This window comes from Hylobates moloch, unplaced genomic scaffold, assembly GCF_009828535.3.
Source record: "Hylobates moloch isolate HMO894 unplaced genomic scaffold, HMol_V3 SCAFFOLD_23, whole genome shotgun sequence".
Taxonomy (NCBI): Eukaryota; Metazoa; Chordata; class Mammalia; order Primates; family Hylobatidae; genus Hylobates; species Hylobates moloch.
The window spans coordinates 31,404,341-31,418,256 of NW_026652298.1; the positions used below are offsets into that span (position 1 = coordinate 31,404,341).

Below are 13,916 nucleotides of genomic sequence, written 5' to 3' on the forward strand. Positions count from 1 at the left end.
AGAGCCATAAATATTATTTGAGGGAGTGGTGGAGTAAATGGTGAAATGATGGCATCATCAAATAAGTGAATTAATGAATGAATAAATAAATGAATGTGTGAGCCAACAAAGAAGGGATTGAATAAGTGTCAAGTGAATGAGTGATGTGAAGCCAGATTCGGGCTTCCATCTCCAGCACCCAGGGCAGAGAGATCCCGCACCACTCACCAGGCCATTTTGGAAGCTTGTTGGAGACCTCTCCAGCTGCCTGGCTTTGGGTGGGGGACGTCTTGTGCTCTGGAGATGGAGAAGCAGGTGCCAGATTTAGGGTGAGGGTTACCCCTGGGGACTCCCCTCCCTCTGGGCCACTTAGTCCTTACAGCCTTCATGGGCTGAGTTTCCCAAGACGGAGGTTATAAGATAGAGGCCTGAGGCTGTATCTAACTCAAAGATGTCTTTCTTTGGCCAACTGTACTTTAAAAAATTTCACTCATGTTTAAAAAAAAAAAATCACAATATCAGGCTGGGTGCAGTGGCTCACGCCTGTAATCCCAGTACTTTGGGAGGCCAAGGCAGGTGGATCACTTGAGATCAGGAGTTCGAGACCAGCCTGGCCAACATGGTAAAACTTGTCTCTACTGAAATTACAAAAATTAGCTGGGTGTGATGGTGCACACGTGTAATCCCAGCTGCTCCGGAGGCTGAGGCAGGAGAATCACTTGAACCTGTAGGGCGGAGGTTGCAGTGAGCTGAGATCGCACCACTGCAGTCTAGCCTGGGCAACAGAGCAAGGCTCCATCTCAACAATAAATAAATAATAAAATAAAAATTAAAAAATCACAATATCTATGTAAAAATCAGGGTTTTCAGCTTCAAAAGATCTGACCACATTGTCTGGCTTTTCTGCTGGGTAACAAGCAGCTGAAGGCTGATGGCTGTATTTGGATGGGATGTGGATTCTCTAGCTGTCCATTGTCCCACAACCATGCCGCCACTCCCTGGAGAAACTCCCTGTCCTGAATGACCCCTAAATATGACCTGTTGTCCCTACAGGCAGCTTTGCTTGTGGATCTTACTTGAGACTATTCCTTCCCCAGGGCCTCGATCCTGCTTCTAGTACCTCTCACAGGCCCTGAGGGTCCTTACCTGTCATGTTTGCTCGGGAGGTCAGGGCAGGTTCAGGCATGCTGGGCAGGTCAGTGGCTGATGGAGCGAAGGGGCTGGTGGAGCCTGGCCGGTCTGGAGATGTTGGGAGGCCGTGGACAGTGAGTCCACTGGGAGGGGGTACTTGGCTGGCCTGGGGCACCTCACCTACATTCGGGGTGGAGAGGGGTGTGAGAATAACCAGGTATTGATTCCAGAAATGCTCTTGGGTCACCCCTACTCCAAACCAGGCTGTGGAGCTCAGGAAGTCTGGAGAGAAGAGAGGAGAACTTCCAAAGGAAGATATTTCAGGACAGAGCTGAGGAAAGAGCTCTGGAGTTACATCTAGCTCCTGGAATCTTGCTTTTCCAATCTGTGAAATGGGTGCAATTAGCTCATAAGGGGCTTAGGGCAGGTACTACTATTGCACTCTTCCTGCTGTGTGGTCAGTGCTCATTTTCCTAGATATCAGGAACTGCTTCTCTGCTTCTGAGATACCAGTGTGTTATACTGAAATTTTCATGCAACCATGAATTGATGCTCTGGACTTGAGTGGAAGCAACCTCCTGGCCTCATCCCTGAGAGCCCAAACACACCTTCCCTGGGACAATTCACAACCCCTCAGTGTTGTGGGTCAGTAGGGACCATTTTACTGATTAAGAAACAAGACAAACCAGAGAAAGCTATGCAAGGATGCACACCAAACTATTCACATCAGTATACTAAAAGAGTGAGAGAGACAGTGAATTCCTGTAAACATCACTTATCATTAGCTTATTAATGAGGATGTATTGACGTTGCAATTTAAAAACAAAAACATTTAAAAAAATAAGGAAAAACTAAGGGTCAGAAGGGGAAAGCAACATATGGAAGGCCACACAACCACTCTTGGTCATGCACCCAGACCGCCTCAGGAATCTCTGCTTCTCTGCTTTGATTTTTGGGAAATAGGGGCAGAGAAAGTTGTGCTGGGGAGGGAGGATCATGAGAAGGTGCTAGGGCACCACTGCCAAGTGTGTGGAGTATGGGGAGGATGAGGTCAGGGAGTAGTCAGGTAGGAGGGAGAGGTGGTCGGGGAGCCAGGCCCTGCACTCACCGTGGTAGATGAATATACTGGAGATCCCTGTTCCAGCCCCAGAGATTTGCCAGAGCCCCTGGGGCAGAGTGGAGATGGTGGAGACAAACTGGATGGGTCCCTCAGGGAGATTCAGGCAGCTCAATGAGGAACTGGAGGAAGGCACTAGAAGAGACAAAGGCAGCGAGGTGGGATCTTGCATAGCACCTGTGTTTGCCATTCTGCTTTTGCTTATTTGATTAATGTCTGACTCCTCTAAAGGGCCGTAATTTCCCTAAGAGCAGTAGCTGTTTCTGTCCTGCCCTGATGGAATTCTTAGCACCTAGCAGAGCAGTTGGCACAGAGAAGGGGCTCCATGAAGAGCTGATGAATGACTAAGGCTGGCAGGTGAATGCCCTAATTGGTAGAGACTCCCTCCTAATCCTCGCACGGATGTGTTTCCTTCTGAGGCATGTTCTTTGCCAGAGATTGAGCTGATTGGGGCCCCAAGGATAAAACTGGCTGGGGCAGAGGTGAGAGACACTGATAGGGTGGGGGAGGGGTGAGGTCCAGTTCCTGACAGTCCCTGCCTTAGTGTCAACTCCTCATCCACCTCCCAAGAGAGAGAAAGCCCACCCTCTCCAAGCCCCCTAACATACTGGGCATCTGGTCGGTTTTCTCCAGGCACATCTGGCCGGAGGCTGGCTCCTCGTTGAACAGAGCAGGCAGTGGCAGGCAGGGCAGGGTGGAGGAGTCATTCGCTGGTTCCATTAGGAAACTGCCAGTCACCACAGTGGGGGGCTCAGCTGTGAGGAAGGGGGCTGTGTTAGAGGCTGGGTGCTTGGAGGGGTCTTCCTGGGATGGGGAGGGCCCTGGAGTGGCATGGATGTCTCTCCTGACAGAGGAAATGCTTGTCATCTTCTCAGCCCTGGCTGCAGCTGCGTTGATCAGCAACTGCTCTGTGCCAGGCAGCCCCCCAGTCCTCTCCTTGTGACTTGGCTCAGAGCTTTGCTGAGCAGGACCCTAGGGCCTCCACACAGAGAGCTGGGGCAGAATAGAACCTATGAACAAGCTGTTAGCTCCAAGCCCCTACCACCTTCCACAAAGAGTCGTGAGCCCCTCAGGGGACCCTAAGGGGCCCCAAGCTCTCAGGCTTTACCCAAAGAAGGGCAGGGGCTGCACCATGCACTGTCCCCATCAGACTTGGGCCAGGAATTCAATCTCTTCCATCCCCTCCCCAAGGCATCCACCCCTCCCAACCCCAGCCCACCTGCCCTGCTCACCTGGCTTCCGGTGCTTCAGGTCTGCTGGAAGCTCCTCTGGGAAGGCTGCAGAGAGAGCATGTGATAAGCTGCCCCAGGGAGAGGATGTCCCAAGTCAGAAGGGGCTCAGGACTCTAGCAGGCCATATGGCCTTAACTTCAAGGCTGGGAAGTAGTCTTGGGGGTCCCCTTTCCTCCCCTTCCTCTAACCATTCCAACCCCAGCTCCTTGGCTTGAACCCAAACCTCATCTCAAACCACCCCAGGCAGTGCAGCAGCAGAAGAGGCTGAGTCACAAATGGGGACACAACATGGGTTTGGGCCAAAAAACAAAACAAAACGAAACAAAGCAACCTGCTTTTGAATCCCTTCCTAGCTGTATGCCTTTGCAATGCAGCTTCTCTGAAACTTTGATCTCACATCTATGAAATGGGGATGGTGGTTCCTGCATTGCAGGAGTATGCCAGAAATCAGTGACTGAGTATCAAGCACTCACAGCAACAGATTAAAAACCCACGTGTCCCTTAGCAAGGGGCTGCTTAAACAAATTATGGTTTATCTACCCAACGAAACACCATATGGCCTTAAAAGAAGGGATGCTGAAGTACACAAGGGGAAGTGTAAATCTGCAATTTACATTTGAAATGTACATTGAAATGTACCAAAAATACAATGAGTGGGTAGGTGGATGGATAGAGGGATGGACAGATGGATAGAGATGTGATAAGATGAATAAAACCCAACATTAATTGTAGAAGCAAAGTGGTACATGGTGGGTATATGGACCTTCATAGTACCATTCTTTCCCCTTTATTGTATCTTGAAAACATATTTTTTTTTCGAAATGGAGTCTAGCTCTGTTGCCCAGGCAGAAGTGCAGTGGCGCAATCTTGGCTCACTGCAACCTCTGCCTCTTGGGTTCAAGCGATTCTTCTGCCCCAGCCTCCGCAGTAGCTGGGATTACAGACGTTTGCCACCATGCCTGGCTAAGTTTTGTATTTTTAGTAGAGATGGGGTTTCACCATGTTGGCCAGGCTGGTCTCAAACTCCTGACCTCAGGTGATCTGCTTGCCTTGGCCTCCCAAAGTGCTGGGATTACAGATGTGAGCCACCATGCCTCGCCGAAATCTTTTATAATAAAATCTTGGGGGGAAATACTTATCAAATGAAAACATAAAGAAGAAAAACAAAGAAAAGAAAGAAAAGAAAGAAGCTGCTGAAGATAGAACCATGTCCTCTCCCTCAATAATATGGAATGTGACCTCCCAGACATAGTAAATGAAGAAAGCAAAGCGCAGAATAGTGTAAATAAAATGTGGCCATTTTCATGGAAAATTAAAGCAAATACAGGAGCTCGCTTTATTTCTGACAAGGCAAAAAGGAAGCTGGTCACATAGGTTGACTAAGATAGGAGCAAAACCGAGGGACTACAGAACAGGAGTGGGAGGGAGATTTTTTTTTTCACTGAATATTCTTTTTGTTGTTGTTTGAGACAGAGTCTTACTCTGTCACCCAGGCTGGAGTGCAGTGGCGTGATCTTAGCTCACTGCAACCTCTGCCTCCTGGGTTCAAGCGATTCTCCTGCCTCAGCCTCCCGAGTAGCTGGGATTACAGGCGTGCACCACCACACCTAGCTAATTGTTGTATTTTTTGGTAGAGACGCGGTTTCACCATGTTGGCCAGGCAGGTGTCAAACTCCATTTCAAGGGATCCGTCCCCCTTGGCCTCCCAAACTGCTGGGATTACAGGTGTGAGCCACTACACCCAGCCTTCACTGGATATTCTTTGCACTTTTAAAATTCTTATACCTTGTGTGCGATTCTCCTGTTTAAAAACTAAATAAATAGATACAGGGCTTACACATGGTCAGACCCATAATAAGTACTCAGTTAACTGTTACACTCATTTTACAGATGTTTTCATTCAACAGATATCTACTGAGGTGCTACTGCATACCAGGCACTGCACTAGATGCTGGGGAAGCAGTCATGAGCAAGAAAGACGAGGTCCCTGTCCTCGCAGTGAGAGAGCAAGGCATAAAATATGTCCAGATGGTAATGAGTGCCAAACTGCAAGGAAAAAGACACACAAGGTGAGAATAACTGAGCTAATCTACACGGAAGGGTGGTCAGAGAAGGGTTCCAGGAGGAGGTGACAGTTTAGCCAAGACCAGAAACATTCAAAGGAGTCAGCCATGGGAAGAACTGGGGGAAGGGCATTCCAGGTAGAGACTATAGCAACTGCAAAGGCCCCGAGGCTTGAAAGGGTGCATGGGTTACAGGAGTGGAGAAGCTGGTGGTGGCTGAAGCATGGTGTCTCATAGTGGGTTTGGAGAGGGAGGAAGGGCCATATGGGCCTTGTGGCATGTATTTTGTAGCCATTGGAGGGTTATCAGCACCATGAAATAATCAGATGTACATTTTAAGGCTCCTGTTGGCTTTTAAAGGGCCTCCCAACCAGACAGGACTTAGCAAGGGAAGCAAGTTGGAGCCACAGCAGGCTTTGGAGTCAAGGAAAGTCCAGGTCTCAAGCAAGGCTAGGTTGGATCAGGGAGGGGCTCACTCACGTCTTTTCTGACTTTTCTGCCCAACTTCTGCTGGCATCTCCATACTCTCACCGATCACTTCATCTGGTCCTATGTGCTCTACTTTGAGAAAAACCAGAGACCAACCCACACAATCAATGGAAGCCCAAGGTGAGTCTCTATTGTCCCCACCTTGGGGAGAGGGTCTGACTGCCCATTAATGAATGGTCATCAGGTATTAGGGTGCCCCCCAAGGAACAAGGCAGGAAATGCAGGCTGAGCCAAGACCTCCCCACCCACCACAAACTTACTGAAAATGTCTTTGCTCAGGCCCTCCAGCTGGGAGTCCTGGAACACATACTGGTCCAGTTCCGCTGCCCAGACAAGGAAAAGCGCAGTCAATCAACAAGGTCTCACTGAAGGCCTACTGTGTGCCAGGCCTTGGGCTGGGGACCCTCTGGGCCCGGCACACAGTGGGGGCTCAAGAAATGTTTGTTGAATGAATGAGTGATCAAACAAATGAATGAACACTGACACTCCAGGGGCCCTTAATCTAATCAAAAGGGTGAGGTATGTATCCATGAAAACTTATCTACTGCTACAAAGAAGAGAAAGGCAGAATGGTAGAGTTACTGCAGGATTTGAGCTCAAATTCCACCTCTACTTTCCACTAGCCCTGCTAGCTGTGCAATCTTGGGCTAGTTACTTAACCACTCTGGGCCTCCATTTCCTGATCTGTGTAAGATGAATAAATAATGCCTACTACCCAGGAATCGATGGTGATAATTAGAGGTTCTACATCTAGAGCATCCAACACAGTAGCTGGTATACAGTAGGCACTCAATAAATAGTGGTAACTATATAAAGGGGTACATGGCTCGGAGCCCTTGGAATATAGGCACCATGACATGAGGTCCGAGAAAAAAAGTGTATAGTGGAATAGGGCAATCAGGGAAGGCTTCCTAGAGGAAGGGATCCTGGAACCAGGCCTTGAAAGATGGGGCAGAGTCTGGGAGAAAGAGAACAGATGGCTTTCTGGGTCATAGTGACAGAGTGAGGAAAGATGTTCAGAGTATTTAGGAAACCCTGAGAGATAGGTGATGGTGGTAGAAGTTTCATGCTGGGGAAAGTTAGGACTTGATTTTATAAGCAATGGGGAGCCATAGAAGGCTTCTGAGCTGAGGAATGGAATGATGGCCATAATGAAGGTGATGAAAATGAAGATGATAATAATGATGGTGACAATAATGATAACGGTAGTTGTGGGGTAGTACCTAACATCTACTGAACGCTTACTCTGTGCAAATTCCTTTTCTAAATGCTTTACACATTGTAACTTATTCAGTCTTACAACCATCCCATGATGGTGGGTGTGATTACTATCTCCATTTTACACGTTTGGAAGCTAAGGTCATATTTCAGGATGCTGCAAAAGAATACTTGCCCAGGCCTGGGCTTCACCTTCCAGAAGCAGAGAGAAAACCCACAGACTTGAGGAACAGACTTGGGCGCAGCTGCCTGTTATGACGTGAATGTTTGTCTTCTCCAAAACTCATGTATAAATGTAATCCCTTATGTGGCAGTATTGAGAGGTGGGGCCTTTAAGAGGTGACTGGGGCTCTTCCCTGATGAATGGGTTAATCCGTTCATGGATTACTGGATAAACAGGTTAATAAATTAATGGGTTGTCATGGGAGTAAGACTAGTGGTTTTATGAGAAGAGGAAGCGAGACTATCGCACTGAAACCTCTTGCCTCGTGATGCCCCACACTGCCTTGGGACTCTGCAGAGAGTCCTCACCAGTAAGAAGGCCCTCACCAGATGCAGCCGCTAACCTTGGACTTCTCAGCCTCCATAACTTTTTTCTTTATAAATTACTCAGTGTCAGGTATGTTGTTTTAAGCAACAAAAAATGGACTAACACACTGCCTCATCTACTAGCTTCGACAGCTTTCACTGCCTGTGGAAATGCCCCAAGGGAAAAAAAACCCCAAATCCTACGACATGCCCAAATCCTTAATGACTGCCTCCAGTTGTGAGGAAATGTGAATGTCCTCAGCCCCAATTACTTCTGCTTCCCCCATGTAAATCCCCAGAAAGGGAAGGAAGCAGTCAAGCTCTCAGTTCTGTAATTTCTGAAACATGAACAATTACTAGTCCCCTCCATTTTCTTCTTTGGTATGATTTTCAATAAACTGTGCTCTGGGGAAAAATTGGCCACATTTGGATCAAGCACAGAACTGCTGAATGCTGCTGTTCCTGGGTTGCCAAGAAAAGGACCACTAAGAAGAGTTTTGCAGGTTGTTCACTGCACATGGGTGCCCAAGCCAACAGGGAAAATGGGGGCAGGAGTCCGGCTTGCACTTTGCTAGCCAGGCAGTTACTTCCTGGTGGGTGCTGCATCCTCCAGAAAAAGGCCACTTTTTTCTGTTTCAACATACGCTCTGTATGAGGTGGTGGTGATGCTGGTGAGAAGGGATTCTCTATCGCACTTCTCTCCCCCAAAAAACAAACCACTAGCAGCAACACCACCACCACCTCTCCCCAAGCGTCCTACCCTCGTCTGAAAGCTGTAGCTCTTCTTAAGGCTACAAATTAGCTTCCCGGCATAAGCCTTAGCAAATCTTCCAACCCCAGACAGTTTCTTTTTTTGTGGTTAAAAATGGGGACTTTGAAATGAGAAAGACCTAGGTTAGAATTTCAGAACTGCACATTACTATCTCTAATGCAAACTTGGGTAGGTCGTTTCACCTCTCTAAACCTCAATTTCCTCATTTGTAAAAGACAGAAACTAATAATATGTATTTCCTTTGTTGTTGTAAGGGTTCCAGATGATAATGTTTGGACAGCAATGAGCATACTATGAGTATCCAGTAAATGCTGGTTATTACAAATACCAGAGTAGCTTGGCTAAGGAGCTGGGAGGAAAAGGGAAAGAGGTGCATGGTATGGGCTTTGTAGAAAGGATGGACAGAAAAGCAAGAAGCAGAAATGCATATAGAAATGGAGCTGGAGGATGTAAACATGAGATTTTGTTTTCTTGGTGGTCATTAGTGAAGGGGCCTATTTCCCCCAGTGGCCTCCATCTCCTGGCTCTTCCCTGGAGTCTCCGTTCTTCCAGCCATTGCTCCGCATCCCCCTTGCAATGATTTCTGTGGCAGGGGCCTGACGTGGCTTATGACGAATGGGTGATATTGACAAGTGGCAGCAAAGAACCCTTGCCCTTGATTGTTCTTTTCTGGGCTTAGGGGCTTCCTCACCGATATTGGCATAAGCCTCCCTGGTCTCTTCATCGCCTTCCATGTCAGACAACAGCCTACTGAACTGGTCACAGTTGATGGTGTCTGTGTCGGGTTCTGGGAGGAAAAGTCCCTTGGATGAAGAAGGAAATTTCTGGAAAGAGGGCTGGTAGGGAAGGAAGGAGAGGCGGGGCAGGCCTGGGAGATCATCCCCATCTGCAGAGAGCGTCCCACAGATGTGGGAGCTGTCCGTGGTGCTGACGGGAGCACAGGGGCCAGAATTTCCCGATTGCCGTCTCTACAGCAAGCTGAGGGGTGGGGGATAGCGGAAGAGACCAGAGGGAGGAGGGCCCACCTGAGTAGAGCTCAATCTCTGCTTCTCCAGCCAGGTCCATCTGGTCATAGAAGTGGTAGAGGCACAGGGGGTCGGCATCGCTGTTAAGAAGCTCCAGGTAGCCACCTTCTAGGGGCCCCAACTCCATGGTGGCACACTGTGAGCTGCCTGGGAGGGAAGATAATGCTCAGTCACCTCACAGGGTGTTGGAAAGAGGCAGAGGATTGACACCTACAACAATTCCCAGCTGGTGAGGGCTGGGGATGCGAGGAGTGAATAAAAGCGCTCATTCAGCACCTCTTATATGCTCAGGGTGGTGGAGAGAGGAAGCCACATTCCCTTCCTCCAAGGAACTTACAACCATATGAGAAGATACCCAGGAGGTAGAAAAGGGAACTGGAAAGTGTGGAGTCCATCAATCTCACACCGGAGAGTCAGGAGACCCGTCCCACATTTGGCAATGCCATGAGTGGTAACAGCTAAGATTTATAAAGCACCTCCTATATGCCAGGCACATGAGCTGGCACATTAATACTCATATCAGCAACCATGTAAGGAAGGTATTATTATTATCCTCACTTTGCATATGAGAAAACCGAGGCTCAGAGAGGTGAAGTGATTTATGTAAGGAAACCCATGTCCCAGTGGAAACAGGATTTGAACCCAGACAGTCTGACTGAAGCCCTGCATTTAACTGCAGTGCTCTACTGCTTTGGGTGGACTTGAGCAAGTCTCTGCTCCTTTCTGTGCCTAAGTTTCCTAATATGTAAACTGAAGGAGTCTGAGCAGATTCTAAGATTTCCTCATCGTTTGTTGAAGGGCATATTAAATGCTTTTAACACTATTTCATTTAATCTTTAAACAATCCCAGATGAGAATACCTCAAATATCCTGACATGATCATTATACACTCTATGAATGTAATAAATATTCACATGTACCCCATAAATATGTATCACATTATTTATTAATAAAACAAAAGAAAAGAAAAACCAGATATACGAACACAAAAACATATACACGAATGTTCACAGAAGGATAATTCATAATAGCCAAAATATAAAAACAGCCGAAATATCCACCAAAAAATAAATGGATAAACAAAATGTTGCTTATCTATACAATAAAGTATTCCACCATTAAAGGGAGAAAGCACTGATACATGCTGGAAGATGGATGAACCTTAAAAAATATATGCTAAGTGAAGAAGCCGGACACAAAGGGTCACATATTGTATGATTCTATTTATTTGAAATGACCAAAACAGGCAAATCCATGGAGACAGAAAGTAGAAGGGGGGGGGCATGGTGGCTCATGTCTGAAATCCCAGCACTTTGAGAGGCTGAGACAGGAGAATCGCTTGAGCCCAGGTGTTCAAGACCAGCCCAGGCAACATAGCAAAAGCCTATCTCTATTAATTCTTTTTTAAGAAAGAAAGCATATTAGTGGTTGCCTAGGGCTTGGCAGAGAGGGATTTTGGAAGGAAATGGAGAACAAGTGCTGATGGGTCTGGAGTTTCTTTAGGGGCTGATGAAATGTGCTAAAATTGACTGTGGGGATAGGAGATGGTCACACAACTCTCTGAGTATTCCCAAAAGAACATTGAACTGTACTTTTTTTTTTTTTTTTTTTTTTTTTAAGACGGAGTCTCTGTCACCCAGGCTGGAGTGCAGGGGCGCAATCTTCGCTCACTGCAACCTCTGCCTCCCAGATTCAAGCCATTCTTCTGCCTCAGCCTCCTGAGCAGCTGGAATTACAGGCCACCCAGCTGCTTTTTTGCATTTTTAGTAGACACACCCAGCTAATTTTTGCATTTTTAGTAGACACAGGGTTTCACCATGTTGGCCAGGCTGCTCTCAAACTCCTGACCTCAAGTGATCCGCCTGTCTCCTCGGCCTCCCAAAGTGCTGGGATTACAGGCATGAAATGTACTTTTTAAGTGGGCACATTGTATATGTGAATTACATCTCAATAAAGCTGTTAAAACCTAGGAAGTAAGCATTATTGTCTCCATTGGCAGATGAAGAACTTGAGACCCAGAGAAGACAAGCAGCTTCCTCAACATCATGCAGCTCTTGCTGGGGAAAGCCTAGCTGAAGGCTCACGTGTGTGGCTCCAAAGCCCCTGCCAGGACCCGTGGTTCAGGTCCATGTTTCCATGGTATATTCATTTCCCAGGGCTGCTGAAACAAGGTACCAGCATCCAGGTAGCTCAGAGCAACAGCACTTTATTCTCTCATGGTTCTGGAGGCCAGAAGTTGAAGTCAAGGTGTCAGCAGGGCCACGCTCCCTCTGGAGGCTCTAGGGGAGAACCCTTCCTTGCCTCCTCTAGCTGCTGGGAACTGCTGGTGATCCTTGACTTGTGGTCTTGTGGCTGCATCACTCTAAACTCAGCTTTAGTGGCCACATCACCTACTCCTCATGTAGCAAGTCTCTTTCTCTTATAAAGACACTTGTCATTGGATTTAGGACCCACCTAGATAATCCAGGATGATGCCATTTCAAGATCTTTAATTCTTTTTTTTTCATTCTTTTGAGACAGAGGCTTGCTCTGTTGCCCAGGCTGGAATGCAGCGGCGCTATATCGGCTCACTGCAACCTCCACCTCCCGGTTCAAGCGATTCTCCTGCCTCAGTCTCCTGAGTAGCTGGGATTACAGGTGCTCACCACCATGACCAGCTAATTTTTGTATTTTTAGTAGAAATGGGGTTTTGCCATGTTGGCCATGCTGGTCTTGAACTCCTGACCTCAGATGATCCTCCAGTCTCAGCTTCCCAAAGTGCTGGGATTACAGGCATGAGCCACTGCACCCAGCCCCTTAACTTAATTCTATCTGCAAAGACGCTTTTCCCAAATAAAGTCACACTGACAGGTTCCAGGGATTTGATATGGACATATCTTTTGAGGGGCCACCTTTCAACCCACCGCACATGACATGCAGATGAAGGCTGGAAAGAAACAGAGGGAGCTTCCTGGAGGAGGTAAGAGGAGAGCTGGCCCTGAAGCTGGAGGACCAGAGGGAGCCTCCTGCTGTCCTATTCTGGGCCCAGAAGAGAATACATTGAAGGGTAAACTCATGAGAAAACACACACTCAACTTGCCACCCCATTCCAGAGACTCATATTCTTTTTTTTTTGAGACGGAGTCTCACTCTGTCACCCAGGCTGGAGTGCAGTGGTGCAATCTGGGCTCACTGCAACCTCTGCCTCCTGGGTTCAAGCAATTCTCCTGCTTCAACCTCCCAAGTAGCTGGCATTACAGGCACCCACCACCATGCCTGGCTAATTTTTTAATTTTTAGTAAAGATGGGGTTTCGCCATGTTGGTCAGGCTGGTTTCGAACTCCCGACCTCAGGTGATCCGCCCACCTTTGCCTCCCAAAGTGCTGGGATTACAGGTGTGAGCCACCACACCCGTCCCAGAGACCCATTTTCTTTCACTCATCCACAGCTCTCACTGCCTGTGGAGAGGCTCAGCACAGACCCCAGATGTCACAGAGAATGATCTTTCCAATCCAAGCTGGGGCACTGGCTGGGGCCACTCGTTCATGACGGTTGAGTGGGGGCTGCAGGAACCCAAACATAACTGGCTTGCAGTGAGGTCCCAGCCAACCATGACTAGAGGAAGCAGAACTGAAAGATGGGGCCACCACCCTTTTCCTGGAGCGGGGCCAAAGCTGGGAGATGGTTGGGGGTGGGACGCTCCACCGCTCCCAGCCCCTTGGTCAAGGACACAGGCATGAAATCTCTTCTCTCAGAGCAGTGAGAAAAGACACATTTGCCCCAGCTCCTCCTGCTGCCCGCCTCCCATTCCACCCATGCTCCTTATTGAGAACCTACATTGCAGCAATCTGTCTCCTCTTTGAGGCAGTGCGATCTCGTGACAAGAGGTCCAGACTAACCCTAGCAACTCCATGAATGAGTTGTGTGACTTTGGACTTTGGGGCATATCTATAAAATGATTCCATACCTATAAAATATCTATAAGATAATTCCATATTTATAAAATAATAAGTTACCCAAACTCAGTTTTCTCACAGGGCATCGGATCTGCCAGGGACCTTCAAGCTTGACCTCTTTCCTTCACTCTGCAGATGATAAGACTGAGACCTTGGGAAGGACGTGACTTGCACAAGACCTCATAGCCTGTCGGTGGCTGCCCCTGCCCCTGCTCCCCCACTCCCCCCGCCAAGACTCCCAGGCTGGTGCTCTTTCCTCCCAATCAAAATGTTCCCAATGAAATGATCACCCTTGTCCTATCTGGGCGCAAGCATAGAGACACAGGTTGTATCACAGATGGGGAATGGTGGGAGGGACCGCAGGGAGGAGCCTGGAGACATTTGGCCCACCCCCACTTATTGATGAGCTCCGCTTCAAACTCTGGAT

The 13,916-nt window shown here is 48.0% G+C and overlaps 1 protein-coding gene across 4 annotated transcripts in view; it reads right to left on the reverse strand.

The window, feature by feature from the left end:
• CIITA (class II major histocompatibility complex transactivator) overlaps positions 1-13,916 on the reverse strand; it is a 47,966-nt gene that overhangs the window by 19,212 nt on the left and 14,838 nt on the right. For 2 of the 4 annotated variants that reach the window (XM_032144573.2, XM_032144577.2), the window contains exons 2-10: positions 9,555-9,701; positions 9,221-9,316; positions 6,272-6,334; positions 6,003-6,083; positions 3,460-3,504; positions 2,836-2,982; positions 2,219-2,362; positions 1,126-1,290; positions 208-276 (exon numbers count right to left, since the gene is read on the reverse strand). In XM_032144573.2, the coding sequence (XP_032000464.1) occupies positions 208-276; positions 1,126-1,290; positions 2,219-2,362; positions 2,836-2,982; positions 3,460-3,504; positions 6,003-6,083; positions 6,272-6,334; positions 9,221-9,316; positions 9,555-9,701 (957 nt within the window). The remainder of the gene's footprint in view (positions 1-207; positions 277-1,125; positions 1,291-2,218; positions 2,363-2,835; positions 2,983-3,459; positions 3,505-6,002; positions 6,084-6,271; positions 6,335-9,220; positions 9,317-9,554; positions 9,702-13,916) is intronic. The other 2 variants (XM_032144574.2, XM_032144575.2) reach the window with 2 other exon arrangements.